The sequence below is a fragment of the Trypanosoma melophagium genome, assembly GCF_022059095.1.
Source record: "Trypanosoma melophagium isolate St. Kilda chromosome Unknown ctg14segment1, whole genome shotgun sequence".
Classification (NCBI taxonomy): Eukaryota; Euglenozoa; class Kinetoplastea; order Trypanosomatida; family Trypanosomatidae; genus Trypanosoma; species Trypanosoma melophagium.
In genome coordinates this window covers 147,180-169,015 of record NW_027125142.1, presented here as the reverse complement: position 1 = coordinate 169,015, position 21,836 = coordinate 147,180, and the positions used below count along the sequence as shown (strand labels likewise).

The 21,836-nt window shown below is 60.8% G+C and overlaps 5 protein-coding genes across 5 annotated transcripts; 4 read left to right on the top strand and 1 right to left on the bottom strand.

The window, feature by feature from the left end:
- Positions 1-133: 133 nt before the first annotated feature.
- LSM04_005381 (uncharacterized protein) lies at positions 134-13,469 on the top strand (the record flags this gene model as incomplete). The annotated part of the gene is made up of 2 exons (XM_067334971.1): positions 134-6,968; positions 7,009-13,469. 2 exons carry the CDS (start codon positions 134-136, stop codon positions 13,467-13,469), a joined length of 13,296 nt encoding a protein of 4,431 aa, XP_067193919.1.
- A 72-nt stretch (positions 13,470-13,541) lies between these two features.
- LSM04_008941 (Glycosyl hydrolase family 63) lies at positions 13,542-14,204 on the top strand (the record flags this gene model as incomplete). Its single annotated transcript, XM_067334970.1, has 1 exon — positions 13,542-14,204. One exon carries the CDS (start codon positions 13,542-13,544, stop codon positions 14,202-14,204), a length of 663 nt encoding a protein of 220 aa, XP_067193992.1.
- A 429-nt stretch (positions 14,205-14,633) lies between these two features.
- On the bottom strand, positions 14,634-14,855 carry LSM04_009170 (uncharacterized protein; the record flags this gene model as incomplete). The annotated part of the gene is made up of 1 exon (XM_067334968.1): positions 14,634-14,855. One exon carries the CDS (start codon positions 14,853-14,855, stop codon positions 14,634-14,636), a length of 222 nt encoding a protein of 73 aa, XP_067194001.1.
- Positions 14,856-15,472: 617 nt separating this feature from the next.
- On the top strand, positions 15,473-18,763 carry LSM04_009628 (uncharacterized protein; the record flags this gene model as incomplete). The annotated part of the gene is made up of 1 exon (XM_067334967.1): positions 15,473-18,763. The coding sequence occupies one exon, from the start codon at positions 15,473-15,475 to the stop codon at positions 18,761-18,763; it is 3,291 nt and encodes a 1,096-aa protein (XP_067194011.1).
- A 623-nt stretch (positions 18,764-19,386) lies between these two features.
- Positions 19,387-21,750, top strand: LSM04_000267 (Gamma-glutamylcyclotransferase; the record flags this gene model as incomplete). Its single annotated transcript, XM_067334966.1, has 1 exon — positions 19,387-21,750. One exon carries the CDS (start codon positions 19,387-19,389, stop codon positions 21,748-21,750), a length of 2,364 nt encoding a protein of 787 aa, XP_067193822.1.
- Between the last annotated feature and the right edge of the window lie 86 nt (positions 21,751-21,836).

Genomic DNA, 21,836 nt, shown 5'->3' with positions numbered 1-21,836 from the left:
GGCCCGCCGAGGTGAGCTGCACCGTCGACTGGAGGAGGAGCGCCGGCGGACTGCTGAGAAGCTGCGCGCCGAGACGGAGGAGTTGCTGTTGGAGGCCCGCCGCACGAGGTCAGAGGAGAACAAGGCCTTGATGATGAGGGCGCGTGAGAGCGAGGACGAGTCGAGAAGACGGCGAGAGCAGGAGAACCAGCTGAGGGCGAAGCTGGCGGAGGAGCGCAGACAGCTGCTTGCGGAGGAACTGCGCGCCGCCCAGAGAAAGCGCGAGGAGGACCAGGAACGCAAGGCCGCCCGTGCGCGGCGACTGCGTGAGAGGGAGAAGGCCCGCCGAGGTGAGCTGCACCGTCGACTGGAGGAGGAGCGCCGGCGGACTGCTGAGAAGCTGCGCGCCGAGACGGAGGAGTTGCTGTTGGAGGCCCGCCGCACGAGGTCAGAGGAGAACAAGGCCTTGATGATGAGGGCGCGTGAGAGCGAGGACGAGTCGAGAAGACGGCGAGAGCAGGAGAACCAGCTGAGGGCGAAGCTGGCGGAGGAGCGCAGACAGCTGCTTGCGGAGGAACTGCGCGCCGCCCAGAGAAAGCGCGAGGAGGACCAGGAACGCAAGGCCGCCCGTGCGCGGCGACTGCGTGAGAGGGAGAAGGCCCGCCGAGGTGAGCTGCACCGTCGACTGGAGGAGGAGCGCCGGCGGACTGCTGAGAAGCTGCGCGCCGAGACGGAGGAGTTGCTGTTGGAGGCCCGCCGCACGAGGTCAGAGGAGAACAAGGCCTTGATGATGAGGGCGCGTGAGAGCGAGGACGAGTCGAGAAGACGGCGAGAGCAGGAGAACCAGCTGAGGGCGAAGCTGGCGGAGGAGCGCAGACAGCTGCTTGCGGAGGAACTGCGCGCCGCCCAGAGAAAGCGCGAGGAGGACCAGGAACGCAAGGCCGCCCGTGCGCGGCGACTGCGTGAGAGGGAGAAGGCCCGCCGAGGTGAGCTGCACCGTCGACTGGAGGAGGAGCGCCGGCGGACTGCTGAGAAGCTGCGCGCCGAGACGGAGGAGTTGCTGTTGGAGGCCCGCCGCACGAGGTCAGAGGAGAACAAGGCCTTGATGATGAGGGCGCGTGAGAGCGAGGACGAGTCGAGAAGACGGCGAGAGCAGGAGAACCAGCTGAGGGCGAAGCTGGCGGAGGAGCGCAGACAGCTGCTTGCGGAGGAACTGCGCGCCGCCCAGAGAAAGCGCGAGGAGGACCAGGAACGCAAGGCCGCCCGTGCGCGGCGACTGCGTGAGAGGGAGAAGGCCCGCCGAGGTGAGCTGCACCGTCGACTGGAGGAGGAGCGCCGGCGGACTGCTGAGAAGCTGCGCGCCGAGACGGAGGAGTTGCTGTTGGAGGCCCGCCGCACGAGGTCAGAGGAGAACAAGGCCTTGATGATGAGGGCGCGTGAGAGCGAGGACGAGTCGAGAAGACGGCGAGAGCAGGAGAACCAGCTGAGGGCGAAGCTGGCGGAGGAGCGCAGACAGCTGCTTGCGGAGGAACTGCGCGCCGCCCAGAGAAAGCGCGAGGAGGACCAGGAACGCAAGGCCGCCCGTGCGCGGCGACTGCGTGAGAGGGAGAAGGCCCACCGAGGTGAGCTGCACCGTCGACTGGAGGAGGAGCGCCGGCGGACTGCTGAGAAGCTGCGCGCCGAGACGGAGGAGTTGCTGTTGGAGGCCCGCCGCACGAGGTCAGAGGAGAACAAGGCCTTGATGATGAGGGCGCGTGAGAGCGAGGACGAGTCGAGAAGACGGCGAGAGCAGGAGAACCAGCTGAGGGCGAAGCTGGCGGAGGAGCGCAGACAGCTGCTTGCGGAGGAACTGCGCGCCGCCCAGAGAAAGCGCGAGGAGGACCAGGAACGCAAGGCCGCCCGTGCGCGGCGACTGCGTGAGAGGGAGAAGGCCCGCCGAGGTGAGCTGCACCGTCGACTGGAGGAGGAGCGCCGGCGGACTGCTGAGAAGCTGCGCGCCGAGACGGAGGAGTTGCTGTTGGAGGCCCGCCGCACGAGGTCAGAGGAGAACAAGGCCTTGATGATGAGGGCGCGTGAGAGCGAGGACGAGTCGAGAAGACGGCGAGAGCAGGAGAACCAGCTGAGGGCGAAGCTGGCGGAGGAGCGCAGACAGCTGCTTGCGGAGGAACTGCGCGCCGCCCAGAGAAAGCGCGAGGAGGACCAGGAACGCAAGGCCGCCCGTGCGCGGCGACTGCGTGAGAGGGAGAAGGCCCACCGAGGTGAGCTGCACCGTCGACTGGAGGAGGAGCGCCGGCGGACTGCTGAGAAGCTGCGCGCCGAGACGGAGGAGTTGCTGTTGGAGGCCCGCCGCACGAGGTCAGAGGAGAACAAGGCCTTGATGATGAGGGCGCGTGAGAGCGAGGACGAGTCGAGAAGACGGCGAGAGCAGGAGAACCAGCTGAGGGCGAAGCTGGCGGAGGAGCGCAGACAGCTGCTTGCGGAGGAACTGCGCGCCGCCCAGAGAAAGCGCGAGGAGGACCAGGAACGCAAGGCCGCCCGTGCGCGGCGACTGCGTGAGAGGGAGAAGGCCCGCCGAGGTGAGCTGCACCGTCGACTGGAGGAGGAGCGCCGGCGGACCGCTGAGAAGCTGCGCGCCGAGACGGAGGAGTTGCTGTTGGAGGCCCGCCGCACGAGGTCAGAGGAGAACAAGGCCTTGATGATGAGGGCGCGTGAGAGCGAGGACGAGTCGAGAAGACGGCGAGAGCAGGAGAACCAGCTGAGGGCGAAGCTGGCGGAGGAGCGCAGACAGCTGCTTGCGGAGGAACTGCGCGCCGCCCAGAGAAAGCGCGAGGAGGACCAGGAACGCAAGGCCGCCCGTGCGCGGCGACTGCGTGAGAGGGAGAAGGCCCACCGAGGTGAGCTGCACCGTCGACTGGAGGAGGAGCGCCGGCGGACTGCTGAGAAGCTGCGCGCCGAGACGGAGGAGTTGCTGTTGGAGGCCCGCCGCACGAGGTCAGAGGAGAACAAGGCCTTGATGATGAGGGCGCGTGAGAGCGAGGACGAGTCGAGAAGACGGCGAGAGCAGGAGAACCAGCTGAGGGCGAAGCTGGCGGAGGAGCGCAGACAGCTGCTTGCGGAGGAACTGCGCGCCGCCCAGAGAAAGCGCGAGGAGGACCAGGAACGCAAGGCCGCCCGTGCGCGGCGACTGCGTGAGAGGGAGAAGGCCCGCCGAGGTGAGCTGCACCGTCGACTGGAGGAGGAGCGCCGGCGGACTGCTGAGAAGCTGCGCGCCGAGACGGAGGAGTTGCTGTTGGAGGCCCGCCGCACGAGGTCAGAGGAGAACAAGGCCTTGATGATGAGGGCGCGTGAGAGCGAGGACGAGTCGAGAAGACGGCGAGAGCAGGAGAACCAGCTGAGGGCGAAGCTGGCGGAGGAGCGCAGACAGCTGCTTGCGGAGGAACTGCGCGCCGCCCAGAGAAAGCGCGAGGAGGACCAGGAACGCAAGGCCGCCCGTGCGCGGCGACTGCGTGAGAGGGAGAAGGCCCACCGAGGTGAGCTGCACCGTCGACTGGAGGAGGAGCGCCGGCGGACTGCTGAGAAGCTGCGCGCCGAGACGGAGGAGTTGCTGTTGGAGGCCCGCCGCACGAGGTCAGAGGAGAACAAGGCCTTGATGATGAGGGCGCGTGAGAGCGAGGACGAGTCGAGAAGACGGCGAGAGCAGGAGAACCAGCTGAGGGCGAAGCTGGCGGAGGAGCGCAGACAGCTGCTTGCGGAGGAACTGCGCGCCGCCCAGAGAAAGCGCGAGGAGGACCAGGAACGCAAGGCCGCCCGTGCGCGGCGACTGCGTGAGAGGGAGAAGGCCCACCGAGGTGAGCTGCACCGTCGACTGGAGGAGGAGCGCCGGCGGACTGCTGAGAAGCTGCGCGCCGAGACGGAGGAGTTGCTGTTGGAGGCCCGCCGCACGAGGTCAGAGGAGAACAAGGCCTTGATGATGAGGGCGCGTGAGAGCGAGGACGAGTCGAGAAGACGGCGAGAGCAGGAGAACCAGCTGAGGGCGAAGCTGGCGGAGGAGCGCAGACAGCTGCTTGCGGAGGAACTGCGCGCCGCCCAGAGAAAGCGCGAGGAGGACCAGGAACGCAAGGCCGCCCGTGCGCGGCGACTGCGTGAGAGGGAGAAGGCCCGCCGAGGTGAGCTGCACCGTCGACTGGAGGAGGAGCGCCGGCGGACTGCTGAGAAGCTGCGCGCCGAGACGGAGGAGTTGCTGTTGGAGGCCCGCCGCACGAGGTCAGAGGAGAACAAGGCCTTGATGATGAGGGCGCGTGAGAGCGAGGACGAGTCGAGAAGACGGCGAGAGCAGGAGAACCAGCTGAGGGCGAAGCTGGCGGAGGAGCGCAGACAGCTGCTTGCGGAGGAACTGCGCGCCGCCCAGAGAAAGCGCGAGGAGGACCAGGAACGCAAGGCCGCCCGTGCGCGGCGACTGCGTGAGAGGGAGAAGGCCCACCGAGGTGAGCTGCACCGTCGACTGGAGGAGGAGCGCCGGCGGACTGCTGAGAAGCTGCGCGCCGAGGCGGAGGAGTTGCTGTTGGAGGCCCGCCGCACGAGGTCAGAGGAGAACAAGGCCTTGATGATGAGGGCGCGTGAGAGCGAGGACGAGTCGAGAAGACGGCGAGAGCAGGAGAACCAGCTGAGGGCGAAGCTGGCGGAGGAGCGCAGACAGCTGCTTGCGGAGGAACTGCGCGCCGCCCAGAGAAAGCGCGAGGAGGACCAGGAACGCAAGGCCGCCCGTGCGCGGCGACTGCGTGAGAGGGAGAAGGCCCGCCGAGGTGAGCTGCACCGTCGACTGGAGGAGGAGCGCCGGCGGACCGCTGAGAAGCTGCGCGCCGAGACGGAGGAGTTGCTGTTGGAGGCCCGCCGCACGAGGTCAGAGGAGAACAAGGCCTTGATGATGAGGGCGCGTGAGAGCGAGGACGAGTCGAGAAGACGGCGAGAGCAGGAGAACCAGCTGAGGGCGAAGCTGGCGGAGGAGCGCAGACAGCTGCTTGCGGAGGAACTGCGCGCCGCCCAGAGAAAGCGCGAGGAGGACCAGGAACGCAAGGCCGCCCGTGCGCGGCGACTGCGTGAGAGGGAGAAGGCCCGCCGAGGTGAGCTGCACCGTCGACTGGAGGAGGAGCGCCGGCGGACTGCTGAGAAGCTGCGCGCCGAGACGGAGGAGTTGCTGTTGGAGGCCCGCCGCACGAGGTCAGAGGAGAACAAGGCCTTGATGATGAGGGCGCGTGAGAGCGAGGACGAGTCGAGAAGACGGCGAGAGCAGGAGAACCAGCTGAGGGCGAAGCTGGCGGAGGAGCGCAGACAGCTGCTTGCGGAGGAACTGCGCGCCGCCCAGAGAAAGCGCGAGGAGGACCAGGAACGCAAGGCCGCCCGTGCGCGGCGACTGCGTGAGAGGGAGAAGGCCCGCCGAGGTGAGCTGCACCGTCGACTGGAGGAGGAGCGCCGGCGGACTGCTGAGAAGCTGCGCGCCGAGACGGAGGAGTTGCTGTTGGAGGCCCGCCGCACGAGGTCAGAGGAGAACAAGGCCTTGATGATGAGGGCGCGTGAGAGCGAGGACGAGTCGAGAAGACGGCGAGAGCAGGAGAACCAGCTGAGGGCGAAGCTGGCGGAGGAGCGCAGACAGCTGCTTGCGGAGGAACTGCGCGCCGCCCAGAGAAAGCGCGAGGAGGACCAGGAACGCAAGGCCGCCCGTGCGCGGCGACTGCGTGAGAGGGAGAAGGCCCACCGAGGTGAGCTGCACCGTCGACTGGAGGAGGAGCGCCGGCGGACTGCTGAGAAGCTGCGCGCCGAGACGGAGGAGTTGCTGTTGGAGGCCCGCCGCACGAGGTCAGAGGAGAACAAGGCCTTGATGATGAGGGCGCGTGAGAGCGAGGACGAGTCGAGAAGACGGCGAGAGCAGGAGAACCAGCTGAGGGCGAAGCTGGCGGAGGAGCGCAGACAGCTGCTTGCGGAGGAACTGCGCGCCGCCCAGAGAAAGCGCGAGGAGGACCAGGAACGCAAGGCCGCCCGTGCGCGGCGACTGCGTGAGAGGGAGAAGGCCCGCCGAGGTGAGCTGCACCGTCGACTGGAGGAGGAGCGCCGGCGGACTGCTGAGAAGCTGCGCGCCGAGACGGAGGAGTTGCTGTTGGAGGCCCGCCGCACGAGGTCAGAGGAGAACAAGGCCTTGATGATGAGGGCGCGTGAGAGCGAGGACGAGTCGAGAAGACGGCGAGAGCAGGAGAACCAGCTGAGGGCGAAGCTGGCGGAGGAGCGCAGACAGCTGCTTGCGGAGGAACTGCGCGCCGCCCAGAGAAAGCGCGAGGAGGACCAGGAACGCAAGGCCGCCCGTGCGCGGCGACTGCGTGAGAGGGAGAAGGCCCACCGAGGTGAGCTGCACCGTCGACTGGAGGAGGAGCGCCGGCGGACTGCTGAGAAGCTGCGCGCCGAGACGGAGGAGTTGCTGTTGGAGGCCCGCCGCACGAGGTCAGAGGAGAACAAGGCCTTGATGATGAGGGCGCGTGAGAGCGAGGACGAGTCGAGAAGACGGCGAGAGCAGGAGAACCAGCTGAGGGCGAAGCTGGCGGAGGAGCGCAGACAGCTGCTTGCGGAGGAACTGCGCGCCGCCCAGAGAAAGCGCGAGGAGGACCAGGAACGCAAGGCCGCCCGTGCGCGGCGACTGCGTGAGAGGGAGAAGGCCCACCGAGGTGAGCTGCACCGTCGACTGGAGGAGGAGCGCCGGCGGACTGCTGAGAAGCTGCGCGCCGAGACGGAGGAGTTGCTGTTGGAGGCCCGCCGCACGAGGTCAGAGGAGAACAAGGCCTTGATGATGAGGGCGCGTGAGAGCGAGGACGAGTCGAGAAGACGGCGAGAGCAGGAGAACCAGCTGAGGGCGAAGCTGGCGGAGGAGCGCAGACAGCTGCTTGCGGAGGAACTGCGCGCCGCCCAGAGAAAGCGCGAGGAGGACCAGGAACGCAAGGCCGCCCGTGCGCGGCGACTGCGTGAGAGGGGAGAAGGCCCGCCGAGGTGAGCTGCACCGTCGACTGGAGGAGGAGCGCCGGCGGACTGCTGAGAAGCTGCGCGCCGAGACGGAGGAGTTGCTGTTGGAGGCCCGCCGCACGAGGTCAGAGGAGAACAAGGCCTTGATGATGAGGGCGCGTGAGAGCGAGGACGAGTCGAGAAGACGGCGAGAGCAGGAGAACCAGCTGAGGGCGAAGCTGGCGGAGGAGCGCAGACAGCTGCTTGCGGAGGAACTGCGCGCCGCCCAGAGAAAGCGCGAGGAGGACCAGGAACGCAAGGCCGCCCGTGCGCGGCGACTGCGTGAGAGGGAGAAGGCCCACCGAGGTGAGCTGCACCGTCGACTGGAGGAGGAGCGCCGGCGGACTGCTGAGAAGCTGCGCGCCGAGGCGGAGGAGTTGCTGTTGGAGGCCCGCCGCACGAGGTCAGAGGAGAACAAGGCCTTGATGATGAGGGCGCGTGAGAGCGAGGACGAGTCGAGAAGACGGCGAGAGCAGGAGAACCAGCTGAGGGCGAAGCTGGCGGAGGAGCGCAGACAGCTGCTTGCGGAGGAACTGCGCGCCGCCCAGAGAAAGCGCGAGGAGGACCAGGAACGCAAGGCCGCCCGTGCGCGGCGACTGCGTGAGAGGGAGAAGGCCCGCCGAGGTGAGCTGCACCGTCGACTGGAGGAGGAGCGCCGGCGGACTGCTGAGAAGCTGCGCGCCGAGACGGAGGAGTTGCTGTTGGAGGCCCGCCGCACGAGGTCAGAGGAGAACAAGGCCTTGATGATGAGGGCGCGTGAGAGCGAGGACGAGTCGAGAAGACGGCGAGAGCAGGAGAACCAGCTGAGGGCGAAGCTGGCGGAGGAGCGCAGACAGCTGCTTGCGGAGGAACTGCGCGCCGCCCAGAGAAAGCGCGAGGAGGACCAGGAACGCAAGGCCGCCCGTGCGCGGCGACTGCGTGAGAGGGAGAAGGCCCGCCGAGGTGAGCTGCACCGTCGACTGGAGGAGGAGCGCCGGCGGACTGCTGAGAAGCTGCGCGCCGAGACGGAGGAGTTGCTGTTGGAGGCCCGCCGCACGAGGTCAGAGGAGAACAAGGCCTTGATGATGAGGGCGCGTGAGAGCGAGGACGAGTCGAGAAGACGGCGAGAGCAGGAGAACCAGCTGAGGGCGAAGCTGGCGGAGGAGCGCAGACAGCTGCTTGCGGAGGAACTGCGCGCCGCCCAGAGAAAGCGCGAGGAGGACCAGGAACGCAAGGCCGCCCGTGCGCGGCGACTGCGTGAGAGGGAGAAGGCCCACCGAGGTGAGCTGCACCGTCGACTGGAGGAGGAGCGCCGGCGGACTGCTGAGAAGCTGCGCGCCGAGACGGAGGAGTTGCTGTTGGAGGCCCGCCGCACGAGGTCAGAGGAGAACAAGGCCTTGATGATGAGGGCGCGTGAGAGCGAGGACGAGTCGAGAAGACGGCGAGAGCAGGAGAACCAGCTGAGGGCGAAGCTGGCGGAGGAGCGCAGACAGCTGCTTGCGGAGGAACTGCGCGCCGCCCAGAGAAAGCGCGAGGAGGACCAGGAACGCAAGGCCGCCCGTGCGCGGCGACTGCGTGAGAGGGAGAAGGCCCGCCGAGGTGAGCTGCACCGTCGACTGGAGGAGGAGCGCCGGCGGACTGCTGAGAAGCTGCGCGCCGAGACGGAGGAGTTGCTGTTGGAGGCCCGCCGCACGAGGTCAGAGGAGAACAAGGCCTTGATGATGAGGGCGCGTGAGAGCGAGGACGAGTCGAGAAGACGGCGAGAGCAGGAGAACCAGCTGAGGGCGAAGCTGGCGGAGGAGCGCAGACAGCTGCTTGCGGAGGAACTGCGCGCCGCCCAGAGAAAGCGCGAGGAGGACCAGGAACGCAAGGCCGCCCGTGCGCGGCGACTGCGTGAGAGGGAGAAGGCCCGCCGAGGTGAGCTGCACCGTCGACTGGAGGAGGAGCGCCGGCGGACTGCTGAGAAGCTGCGCGCCGAGACGGAGGAGTTGCTGTTGGAGGCCCACCGCACGAGGTCAGAGGAGAACAAGGCCTTGATGATGAGGGCGCGTGAGAGCGAGGACGAGTCGAGAAGACGGCGAGAGCAGGAGAACCAGCTGAGGGCGAAGCTGGCGGAGGAGCGCAGACAGCTGCTTGCGGAGGAACTGCGCGCCGCCCAGAGAAAGCGCGAGGAGGACCAGGAACGCAAGGCCGCCCGTGCGCGGCGACTGCGTGAGAGGGAGAAGGCCCACCGAGGTGAGCTGCACCGTCGACTGGAGGAGGAGCGCCGGCGGACTGCTGAGAAGCTGCGCGCCGAGACGGAGGAGTTGCTGTTGGAGGCCCGCCGCACGAGGTCAGAGGAGAACAAGGCCTTGATGATGAGGGCGCGTGAGAGCGAGGACGAGTCGAGAAGACGGCGAGAGCAGGAGAACCAGCTGAGGGCGAAGCTGGCGGAGGAGCGCAGACAGCTGCTTGCGGAGGAACTGCGCGCCGCCCAGAGAAAGCGCGAGGAGGACCAGGAACGCAAGGCCGCCCGTGCGCGGCGACTGCGTGAGAGGGAGAAGGCCCGCCGAGGTGAGCTGCACCGTCGACTGGAGGAGGAGCGCCGGCGGACTGCTGAGAAGCTGCGCGCCGAGACGGAGGAGTTGCTGTTGGAGGCCCGCCGCACGAGGTCAGAGGAGAACAAGGCCTTGATGATGAGGGCGCGTGAGAGCGAGGACGAGTCGAGAAGACGGCGAGAGCAGGAGAACCAGCTGAGGGCGAAGCTGGCGGAGGAGCGCAGACAGCTGCTTGCGGAGGAACTGCGCGCCGCCCAGAGAAAGCGCGAGGAGGACCAGGAACGCAAGGCCGCCCGTGCGCGGCGACTGCGTGAGAGGGAGAAGGCCCGCCGAGGTGAGCTGCACCGTCGACTGGAGGAGGAGCGCCGGCGGACTGCTGAGAAGCTGCGCGCCGAGACGGAGGAGTTGCTGTTGGAGGCCCGCCGCACGAGGTCAGAGGAGAACAAGGCCTTGATGATGAGGGCGCGTGAGAGCGAGGACGAGTCGAGAAGACGGCGAGAGCAGGAGAACCAGCTGAGGGCGAAGCTGGCGGAGGAGCGCAGACAGCTGCTTGCGGAGGAACTGCGCGCCGCCCAGAGAAAGCGCGAGGAGGACCAGGAACGCAAGGCCGCCCGTGCGCGGCGACTGCGTGAGAGGGAGAAGGCCCGCCGAGGTGAGCTGCACCGTCGACTGGAGGAGGAGCGCCGGCGGACTGCTGAGAAGCTGCGCGCCGAGACGGAGGAGTTGCTGTTGGAGGCCCGCCGCACGAGGTCAGAGGAGAACAAGGCCTTGATGATGAGGGCGCGTGAGAGCGAGGACGAGTCGAGAAGACGGCGAGAGCAGGAGAACCAGCTGAGGGCGAAGCTGGCGGAGGAGCGCAGACAGCTGCTTGCGGAGGAACTGCGCGCCGCCCAGAGAAAGCGCGAGGAGGACCAGGAACGCAAGGCCGCCCGTGCGCGGCGACTGCGTGAGAGGGAGAAGGCCCGCCGAGGTGAGCTGCACCGTCGACTGGAGGAGGAGCGCCGGCGGACTGCTGAGAAGCTGCGCGCCGAGACGGAGGAGTTGCTGTTGGAGGCCCGCCGCACGAGGTCAGAGGAGAACAAGGCCTTGATGATGAGGGCGCGTGAGAGCGAGGACGAGTCGAGAAGACGGCGAGAGCAGGAGAACCAGCTGAGGGCGAAGCTGGCGGAGGAGCGCAGACAGCTGCTTGCGGAGGAACTGCGCGCCGCCCAGAGAAAGCGCGAGGAGGACCAGGAACGCAAGGCCGCCCGTGCGCGGCGACTGCGTGAGAGGGAGAAGGCCCGCCGAGGTGAGCTGCACCGTCGACTGGAGGAGGAGCGCCGGCGGACTGCTGAGAAGCTGCGCGCCGAGACGGAGGAGTTGCTGTTGGAGGCCCGCCGCACGAGGTCAGAGGAGAACAAGGCCTTGATGATGAGGGCGCGTGAGAGCGAGGACGAGTCGAGAAGACGGCGAGAGCAGGAGAACCAGCTGAGGGCGAAGCTGGCGGAGGAGCGCAGACAGCTGCTTGCGGAGGAACTGCGCGCCGCCCAGAGAAAGCGCGAGGAGGACCAGGAACGCAAGGCCGCCCGTGCGCGGCGACTGCGTGAGAGGGAGAAGGCCCGCCGAGGTGAGCTGCACCGTCGACTGGAGGAGGAGCGCCGGCGGACTGCTGAGAAGCTGCGCGCCGAGACGGAGGAGTTGCTGTTGGAGGCCCGCCGCACGAGGTCAGAGGAGAACAAGGCCTTGATGATGAGGGCGCGTGAGAGCGAGGACGAGTCGAGAAGACGGCGAGAGCAGGAGAACCAGCTGAGGGCGAAGCTGGCGGAGGAGCGCAGACAGCTGCTTGCGGAGGAACTGCGCGCCGCCCAGAGAAAGCGCGAGGAGGACCAGGAACGCAAGGCCGCCCGTGCGCGGCGACTGCGTGAGAGGGAGAAGGCCCACCGAGGTGAGCTGCACCGTCGACTGGAGGAGGAGCGCCGGCGGACTGCTGAGAAGCTGCGCGCCGAGACGGAGGAGTTGCTGTTGGAGGCCCGCCGCACGAGGTCAGAGGAGAACAAGGCCTTGATGATGAGGGCGCGTGAGAGCGAGGACGAGTCGAGAAGACGGCGAGAGCAGGAGAACCAGCTGAGGGCGAAGCTGGCGGAGGAGCGCAGACAGCTGCTTGCGGAGGAACTGCGCGCCGCCCAGAGAAAGCGCGAGGAGGACCAGGAACGCAAGGCCGCCCGTGCGCGGCGACTGCGTGAGAGGGAGAAGGCCCGCCGAGGTGAGCTGCACCGTCGACTGGAGGAGGAGCGCCGGCGGACTGCTGAGAAGCTGCGCGCCGAGACGGAGGAGTTGCTGTTGGAGGCCCGCCGCACGAGGTCAGAGGAGAACAAGGCCTTGATGATGAGGGCGCGTGAGAGCGAGGACGAGTCGAGAAGACGGCGAGAGCAGGAGAACCAGCTGAGGGCGAAGCTGGCGGAGGAGCGCAGACAGCTGCTTGCGGAGGAACTGCGCGCCGCCCAGAGAAAGCGCGAGGAGGACCAGGAACGCAAGGCCGCCCGTGCGCGGCGACTGCGTGAGAGGGAGAAGGCCCGCCGAGGTGAGCTGCACCGTCGACTGGAGGAGGAGCGCCGGCGGACTGCTGAGAAGCTGCGCGCCGAGACGGAGGAGTTGCTGTTGGAGGCCCGCCGCACGAGGTCAGAGGAGAACAAGGCCTTGATGATGAGGGCGCGTGAGAGCGAGGACGAGTCGAGAAGACGGCGAGAGCAGGAGAACCAGCTGAGGGCGAAGCTGGCGGAGGAGCGCAGACAGCTGCTTGCGGAGGAACTGCGCGCCGCCCAGAGAAAGCGCGAGGAGGACCAGGAACGCAAGGCCGCCCGTGCGCGGCGACTGCGTGAGAGGGAGAAGGCCCGCCGAGGTGAGCTGCACCGTCGACTGGAGGAGGAGCGCCGGCGGACTGCTGAGAAGCTGCGCGCCGAGACGGAGGAGTTGCTGTTGGAGGCCCGCCGCACGAGGTCAGAGGAGAACAAGGCCTTGATGATGAGGGCGCGTGAGAGCGAGGACGAGTCGAGAAGACGGCGAGAGCAGGAGAACCAGCTGAGGGCGAAGCTGGCGGAGGAGCGCAGACAGCTGCTTGCGGAGGAACTGCGCGCCGCCCAGAGAAAGCGCGAGGAGGACCAGGAACGCAAGGCCGCCCGTGCGCGGCGACTGCGTGAGAGGGAGAAGGCCCGCCGAGGTGAGCTGCACCGTCGACTGGAGGAGGAGCGCCGGCGGACTGCTGAGAAGCTGCGCGCCGAGACGGAGGAGTTGCTGTTGGAGGCCCGCCGCACGAGGTCAGAGGAGAACAAGGCCTTGATGATGAGGGCGCGTGAGAGCGAGGACGAGTCGAGAAGACGGCGAGAGCAGGAGAACCAGCTGAGGGCGAAGCTGGCGGAGGAGCGCAGACAGCTGCTTGCGGAGGAACTGCGCGCCGCCCAGAGAAAGCGCGAGGAGGACCAGGAACGCAAGGCCGCCCGTGCGCGGCGACTGCGTGAGAGGGAGAAGGCCCGCCGAGGTGAGCTGCACCGTCGACTGGAGGAGGAGCGCCGGCGGACTGCTGAGAAGCTGCGCGCCGAGACGGAGGAGTTGCTGTTGGAGGCCCGCCGCACGAGGTCAGAGGAGAACAAGGCCTTGATGATGAGGGCGCGTGAGAGCGAGGACGAGTCGAGAAGACGGCGAGAGCAGGAGAACCAGCTGAGGGCGAAGCTGGCGGAGGAGCGCAGACAGCTGCTTGCGGAGGAACTGCGCGCCGCACGGACAGAGGTTGTGGCGTCGCTGACAGGGTCGGTTTGTTGCGGTGATGGAGATGTTGCTGGTGAAGGTAATACAGTTGAACGGAAAGTAGGTTCAGAGAGTTTTGTTCGTATGGTATCAAGGATTAGAAGTAGTAGACGTAGTAGCAGCTGTATTTTTGATGTTCCATCTAGACGATAATGGAAAGAGTAATGTATTTTTTTTGTTTTTTCATGTGTAAGCACGCCTTTCATCTGTGTTCCTGCTAGTGGTATGGAAGATTATCCGAGGCCTTTTTGTATGGGAAGTCATGGTGATGAAGCTCACGTGGATCTGTTCTCTTGGGTCGCTTTTCTTAGCATAATTATCAGTGATGTTGAGCTTCACTTGGGTCTTTCTGAGAGTGTTCCTAAGCGACTTTGGAGGGTGTGGTTAGATGAAGTGCATTGGGATATGGAGCACCAGCGTTATGCTGATCGTGTCGGATGCCCAGATGACTCTTTCTCGCCGTATGTGGGGTATGCAAATCTGTACCCTTTTTTTCTTGAACTTCTTGACGACAAGGAGAGAGCGCTGACAGTTCTTGAGCTTGCTAATACACAACTCATGACATCATACGGGATGATGTCTGTTTCGTACGATTCTGTTGGCGCAGCACGTGAGGCGGGTCTGCGCCACGAGAACCTGTGGATGGGGCACATATGGGTTTCGACAAACGCCCTCATGCTACGTGCGCTGAGAAGGAAGTACATTACCCTTCTCGGCAAACCTGCAGAAGATCTGTTTAAGCAGCTACGAGTTTCGATAGTTGCAACAGCTGGCGGGTCCCAAACAATGCAAGAGGTCTTCAACCCAGTAACGGGTGTGGCCGAAAGCACAGTGTCGCTAGTAGGTCACCGCGCCCTTATGCTTGCTCTCCTCGAAGACTACAACTGAGCAACTACGGTTTGCATTAAATGATACAACAGGTCCTAAGAATAGGTGTGTCTATCGCTCAGGAAAGGAATAAATAATAAAAAATAAGTAAATGAAGAAATGCGATGAAGGAGAAATATCTTCCCACACTACGTTGTCAAGGGCAATAGAGAGTAACAATGACAGCCCACGGCAGCGATATGATTGCAAGAGAAAATCAGCGATGATAAAATATGGACAGAGCATTCTCTTTACCATTATTTGGCTTTGCAAAATCTTTTTGTTTATCGTGCTGGTAGTAGTAGTAGTAGTAGTAGTACTAGGGTCACCGTGCCTTCCGGTGTTTTTTTTCCTGTACGTGTCACTTAACCGTTTTTCTTTTTCTTCCTCTATTTCCTCTATTTCCTCTTTTTCTTCTTTTACTGTGCTGTGTATGGTGCAGTGCACAAGTTACTCACTTGGTTTATCGCAACCTGCAAGAACAACATGGGCCACCTCGACCAATGGCGTTCCCGGCAGAAGATCGGCATGGGCAAGGGTGCCCGCCACTGCGTGATCTGCTCCAACCAAAAGGCACTCATTCGCAAGTATGAGCTCAACGTGTGCCGTCAGTGCTTCCGTGAGAATGCAGAGAACATCGGATTCACCAAACTTCGTTAACGCCCCATGCATCACTATAAAAGACTAAGAGAGGAATGTACCGCACGTATTTGTTTTATTTTCCTTTTGTTGTTTTTGGTGTTGTTGTTTGTGTTCACTTTGTTTGGCTTCTGTATTTCTTTTCTTTTGCTAACGTCGGATATATTGCTAGCCGCTTATAGGGTTTAGGAGCTTGTGAAAAAGAATATGCATCCGGTTTTGGTCTACTATAATCTGGGTTTTGAGTTACGTTTATCTTTCCTCTTTTGGCTAATGTTCTACTGAAAGAGAGCCTCGGTTTTAATCGAATAGAAAATATTTAAGATTTGTTTTTTTTCTTTTCCGTCCCACCCAACCCCCTTATCCACTCCACGCGGAGGGTTCTGGAGAGAAAGGGACTCTGGAATCTGCCACTTCGTAAGTTCTACCGGGTAATCTTTCGGCGGTATAGAGAATTTGATTTCGTTTTATTATTATTGTCTTTTAGTGTTTCATGTTAAGTATGTGTGATGGAATCATTCGAAACTCCATGGATTATTTGCTTGTGTATTTGTTTTTATTTATTTGTTTACCATTGACCAAAGTAGGAAAGCATATTTTTTTTTTTATATCTGCACTAGCCAACAAAAAAGTAAATAAAGAGAAGAACGATGAGCGCTAACAATGGCGTCAGCGAAAACCACGACACAAGTAACCAAATTGAGCTTTCTACGAATCCCAGTACTGGGAGGGCCACCGAAGAAAAGATTAATTCTGTGAAAAAACGCAAACCAAGAAGAAGAAGAGTCTCTACAAAGAAAATTAGTGAAGCTCGCCGCCGAGAATTCGAAAGGGCCCAGAAAACAGCAAGCAGAATAAAGGCAGAAGAAGAGGAGGCAAGAAAAAAACGGGAAGAAGGGAGCGAAAAAAAAGCGAAGGAGGCCGAGGAGCAGAAGAAGCAGCTGGAGGAAGAACGACTTGCCGCACAGAAGCAGCGAGAGGCGGAGGAGCGTCGCAAGGCTGAACTGGCGAAGAAAAGGCGTGCAGAGGCCCAGGCGCGCAAGGAGAAGCTTGAGAAACTACAGGAGGAGCGAAGGAAGGCCAAGGAAGCGACACGTGATGAAAGTGCCCAGCTGCTGGAAGAGACTCGTCGTGTCGAGACGGAGAGGAAGAAGGCCTTGATTGAAAAGCTGAAGAAGGACGAGGAGGAGGTCTCCAAGCGACGTGAAGAGGAGAACGCAAAGAAGGCGAAGGAGGCCGAGGAGCAGAAGAAGCAGCTGGAGGAAGAACGACTTGCCGCACAGAGGCAGCGTGAGGCGGAGGAGCGTCGCAAGGCTGAACTGGCGAAGAAAAGGCGTGCAGAGGCCCAGGCGCGCAAGGAGAAGCTTGAGAAACTACAGGAGGAGCGAAGGAAGGCCAAGGAAGCGACACGTGATGAAAGTGCCCAGCTGCTGGAAGAGACTCGTCGTGTCGAGACGGAGAGGAAGAAGGCCTTGATTGAAAAGCTGAAGAAGGACGAGGAGGAGGTCTCCAAGCGACGTGAAGAGGAGAACGCAAAGAAGGCGAAGGAGGCCGAGGAGCAGAAGAAGCAGCTGGAGAAAGAACGACTTGCCGCACAGAAGCAGCGTGAGGCGGAGGAGCGTCGCAAGGCTGAACTGGCGAAGAAAAGGCGTGCAGAGGCCCAGGCGCGCAAGGAGAAGCTTGAGAAACTACAGGAGGAGCGAAGGAAGGCCAAGGAAGCGACACGTGATGAAAGTGCCCAGCTGCTGGAAGAGACTCGTCGTGTCGAGACGGAGAGGAAGAAGGCCTTGATTGAAAAGCTGAAGAAGGACGAGGAGGAGGTCTCCAAGCGACGTGAAGAGGAGAACGCAAAGAAGGCGAAGGAGGCCGAGGAGCAGAAGAAGCAGCTGGAGGAAGAACGACTTGCCGCACAGAGGCAGCGTGAGGAGGAGGAGCGTCGCAAGGCTGAACTAGTTCGAGAGCAGCGTGAAGAGGCCCAGGCGCGCAAGGAGAAGCTTGAGAAACTACAGGAGGAGCGAAGGAAGGCCAAGGAAGCGGCACGTGATGAAAGTGCCCAGCTGCTGGAAGAGACTCGTCGTGTCGAGACGGAGAGGAAGAAGGCCTTGATTGAAAAGCTGAAGAAGGACGAGGAGGAGGTCTCCAAGCGACGTGAAGAGGAGAACGCAAAGAAGGCGAAGGAGGCCGAGGAGCAGAAGAAGCAGCTGGAGGAAGAACGACTTGCCGCACAGAGGCAGCGTGAGGAGGAGGAGCGTCGCAAGGCTGAACTAGTTCGAGAGCAGCGTGAAGAGGCCCAGGCGCGCAAGGAGAAGCTTGAGAAACTACAGGAGGAGCGAAGGAAGGCCAAGGAAGCGGCACGTGATGAAAGTGCCCAGCTGCTGGAAGAGACTCGTCGTGTCGAGACGGAGAGGAAGAAGGCCTTGATTGAAAAGCTGAAGAAGGACGAGGAGGAGGTCTCCAAGCGACGTGAAGAGGAGAACGCAAAGAAGGCGAAGGAGGCCGAGGAGCAGAAGAAGCAGCTGGAGGAAGAACGACTTGCCGCACAGAGGCAGCGTGAGGAGGAGGAGCGTCGCAAGGCTGAACTAGTTCGAGAGCAGCGTGAAGAGGCCCAGGCGCGCAAGGAGAAGCTTGAGAAACTACAGGAGGAGCGAAGGAAGGCCAAGGAAGCGACACGTGATGAAAGTGCCCAGCTGCTGGAAGAGACTCGTCGTGTCGAGACGGAGAGGAAGAAGGCCTTGATTGAAAAGCTGAAGAAGGACGAGGAGGAGGTCTCCAAGCGACGTGAAGAGGAGAACGCAAAGAAGGCGAAGGAGGCCGAGGAGCAGAAGAAGCAGCTGGAGGAAGAACGACTTGCCGCACAGAGGCAGCGTGAGGAGGAGGAGCGTCGCAAGGCTGAACTAGTTCGAGAGCAGCGTGAAGAGGCCCAGGCGCGCAAGGAGAAGCTTGAGAAACTACAGGAGGAGCGAAGGAAGGCCAAGGAAGCGGCACGTGATGAAAGTGCCCAGCTGCTGGAAGAGACTCGTCGTGTCGAGACGGAGAGGAAGAAGGCCTTGATTGAAAAGCTGAAGAAGGACGAGGAGGAGGTCTCCAAGCGACGTGAAGAGGAGAACGCAAAGAAGGCGAAGGAGGCCGAGGAGCAGAAGAAGCAGCTGGAGGAAGAACGACTTGCCGCACAGAGGCAGCGTGAGGAGGAGGAGCGTCGCAAGGCTGAACTAGTTCGAGAGCAGCGTGAAGAGGCCCAGGCGCGCAAGGAGAAGCTTGAGAAACTACAGGAGGAGCGAAGGAAGGCCAAGGAAGCGGCACGTGATGAAAGTGCCCAGCTGCTGGAAGAGACTCGTCGTGTCGAGACGGAGAGGAAGAAGGCCTTGATTGAAAAGCTGAAGAAGGACGAGGAGGAGGTCTCCAAGCGACGTGAAGAGGAGAACGCAAAGAAGGCGAAGGAGGCCGAGGAGCAGAAGAAGCAGCTGGAGAAAGAACGACTTGCCGCACAGAAGCAGCGTGAGGCGGAGGAGCGTCGCAAGGCTGAACTAGTTCGAGAGCAGCGTGAAGAGGCCCAGGCGCGCAAGGAGGAGCTTGAGAAACTACAGGAGGAGCGAAGGAAGGCCAAGGAAGCGACACGTGATGAAAGTGCCCAGCTGCTGGAAGAGACTCGTCGTGTCGAGACGGAGAGGAAGAAGGCCTTGATTGAAAAGCTGAAGAAGGACGAGGAGGAGGTCTCCAAGCGACGTGAAGAGGAGAACGCAAAGAAGGCGAAGGAGGCCGAGGAGCAGAAGAAGCAGCTGGAGGAAGAACGACTTGCCGCACAGAGGCAGCGTGAGGAGGAGGAGCGTCGCAAGGCTGAACTAGTTCGAGAGCAGCGTGAAAAACTGAAGAAGGGTGTTGAAAAAGCTAAGAAAAATTTGGAGGAGGAGCGAAGGAAGGCAGCCGACGGTTTGTGGGAGTAGTTTTTGATTGCGTTTCGTTTGCAGAGGGATATCTTTTGCTCCTTTTTGCTGCAAGTAGGACTTTATTGTAGGATTTTGTCAACTTTTCCTATTTTGAATTTTATTTTATTTTATTTTTTATCTTTGTATTTGTTAGGAGAAACCATTGTATCTGTGAAGAAATTTATCTTCAGATGTTTTTTTTTTAAATCTAGAATGGTACTGGTTGTTTCTTATATATAATTATGTTATCTTGCTAATGTGTCTCGTTTTGTCTTGTGTCGTATTTTAGGTGAATTTTGTGGTGATGTTTTGACTGTGACGGTTGGTTTATTTGTTCTTGTTGTGTTTATGCTGGGGTGGTTTTATAACGAGATATGTATTTTCTTCCTTTTTTCCTTAATTACTGTACGTTTTTTCCCCCGTCACCCATTGGTGACGTTGTTCGTTGATGTAGGCGAGTTGCTACAACACCATTTTCTTCTGTTGTCGGTGATTTTTTCTTTTATGGGTTTCTCTGAAGTTTTCTCCCGTACTGTATTTCATGATGAGTGAGTGGTTTGCTTTTTTTTTCTTGCTATTATTAATATTAAAATTAGTGTTATTTCTTTTTTTTATGTCTTTGAGGAGTTTCTGTGAGTGAAATGGGATGCGATTTGGAAAGGCCATCAGTTTTATTGTTTGTGTATGGGACTCTTCAGCGCGGTGAGAACAACTATGCTTGGTGGATGGCAGACCCTTGCCATGCCAAATTCATAGCGACAGCGCAGACGCGCAAACGGTACCCGTTGTTTGTAAATCTTCTTCCCGGATCTCATAACTGTTCGCCGTGTTTACTTGACAAACCTGAAGATGGAGAGGAAGAGAGAACTGGGATTAACACCGTGATGGACAGTAGCAGTAATAGTACTACTACTACTACTACTACTACTACTACTACTACTACTGCTAATAATAGTAATAATAATAATCATCGTAATGGCGATGATAAAGTTGGTCTTTCTACATCTCATTTCGTTGTGGGTGAGTTGTTTATGGTGACGGAAACTATGAGGAGATGGCTCGATGTCCTTGAGGGCGTAGATACGGGCACTTACGCTACCGGTGATATTGATGTTATTCCCCTGGATAATGAGGATATGGTAGAGAGCATGCTTCATCTTAATAAAGATGGGACGGCAAAAGCACTGGTATACTTTCGTCAGAAAAACTACCCAAAAGATTGGAATGCCATTGCTCCGGTAAGCAGTACACGACTGCTAAAGCGGTTTTCTGCGGCTGAGTGTCTGCGTGCGTATGGTTCTCGTTTTAACGGGTATCCTGCCCATTTGCGTTATGCAGCAGAGCTCCAGGAAGGTCTCAATAAAGTTGGGTGTCCTTATAGTGGTGTGTGTGGTGTACCAATACGTCCTAAACCAATTGTGTTTTTCATTATTGATGGAGTTGGAGATGCCACGTACGTAGATCTCAACAACCGCACGCCTCTGGAGGCAGTTGCTGGTGTGCCTTTTGTAGGGTATAGCCAAACGAATGAGGTGCGCGAGGAAAGTAAGGAGGACGACCATTCTAGGAACAGTAGCAATAACACCGAAAAGAAGAATAAGAATGATAACACTCGCCGTGTTTCTGTCTCACCCGGTATTAATGTGGTTGCAGAGAACGGGGTGAGTGGGCTTATGGATGTGTACGAGGCCGGAGTGAGTTGTGGCAGTGATACAGCTCACCTTGCACTCTTTGGTTATCCGCCAAAGCAGTACTATGGAGGTCGTGGAGCTTATGAAGCGCTTGGGGCCGGTCTCGCCCTTGATGAGACGGACATCGCATTCAAGAGCAACTTCTCCGTGATGGATGAGACTACGGGTATCGTGACCCACCGCCGCTGTGACCGTGACTTTACCACCGAAGGCCCTGTACTTGCCGCATTCCTTGATGGAACCGTCATTGACCCCGATGACTACAGTGATGATAATGATGATAAGCCTGAAAGGGATGAGAAGAGTAATAATAATAATAATAATAATAATAATAATAATAATAAGAGTCGCCCAAACAAGGCGGGGGAAAAGGAGCCGCGGCACACTGTGCGGGTGCAGTACGCGACGGAGCACCGCTGCGGGGTCGCCCTCACCGGCCGCGGCCTCTCGTCACTCGTGACGGGCACCGACCCGCTCGCCGACGGCCGCCCGCTCCGCCACTGCGCCCCGGCGGTGGGGCCCACGCACTCCGAATACGCCGCCGCCCGCTACACAAGTCGGGTGGTGAATGCCGCCGCTCGCCGCCTCACTGCCCGGCTGCGGGAACATCCCATCAACATCGCACGGGTGGCGGCAGGGAAACCGCCGGCAAACGCGTTGCTTCTCCGCGGCGCCGCCACACGTGGGGAGGTGCCGCCCTTCGCCGTGAGACACGGGTTGGTGGGCGCCGTCGTGGCACCAACGTGCATTATTCGAGGACTCGCCGCCAGCTGCGGACTCCACCCCGTGCAGGCTCCAGGCGGCACAGGGGATTACAACAGCAATATACAGGCAAAAGTGCAGACCGCACTTTGTACACTAGGTATACGCTCCCACTGTACAGATTCAAAGGCGGAGGAGAAAGAGAAGGAGGAGGAAATGGAAATTGGGAACAACTTTGTTGTGGTTCACGTTAAGGGAGTTGATGATGCTGGACACGACAGAAGTCTTGAGAAGAAGATTATGATGCTGCAGAAATGCGGAGAGGCAATGCAGCTGCTATGGGACGCACTACCAGAGGGCAGTACTATGGTGGTGCTCGCCGACCATTCTACACCCGTTTCACTCGGTGACCACTCCTGCGAACCCGTCCCAGTGTCTATTGCAACAAAGAGTCAAAACAATATCACAAGGGATGATGTAATGTACTACAGTGAGGTGGAGAGTGGCCGTGGTGCACTCGGACGGTTTCGTGGCGAAGAGTTGATCGGTGCTGTGAAACGCGTTCACCACTGGTACCACTACGCCCCACAGTGTGTGAAATCAAATGAGTAACGAGAAAGTACAAGGCAAACAACAACAACAACAACAACAACAACAACAACAAAAAGACAACACCAAGAATATTCATCCACGTACAA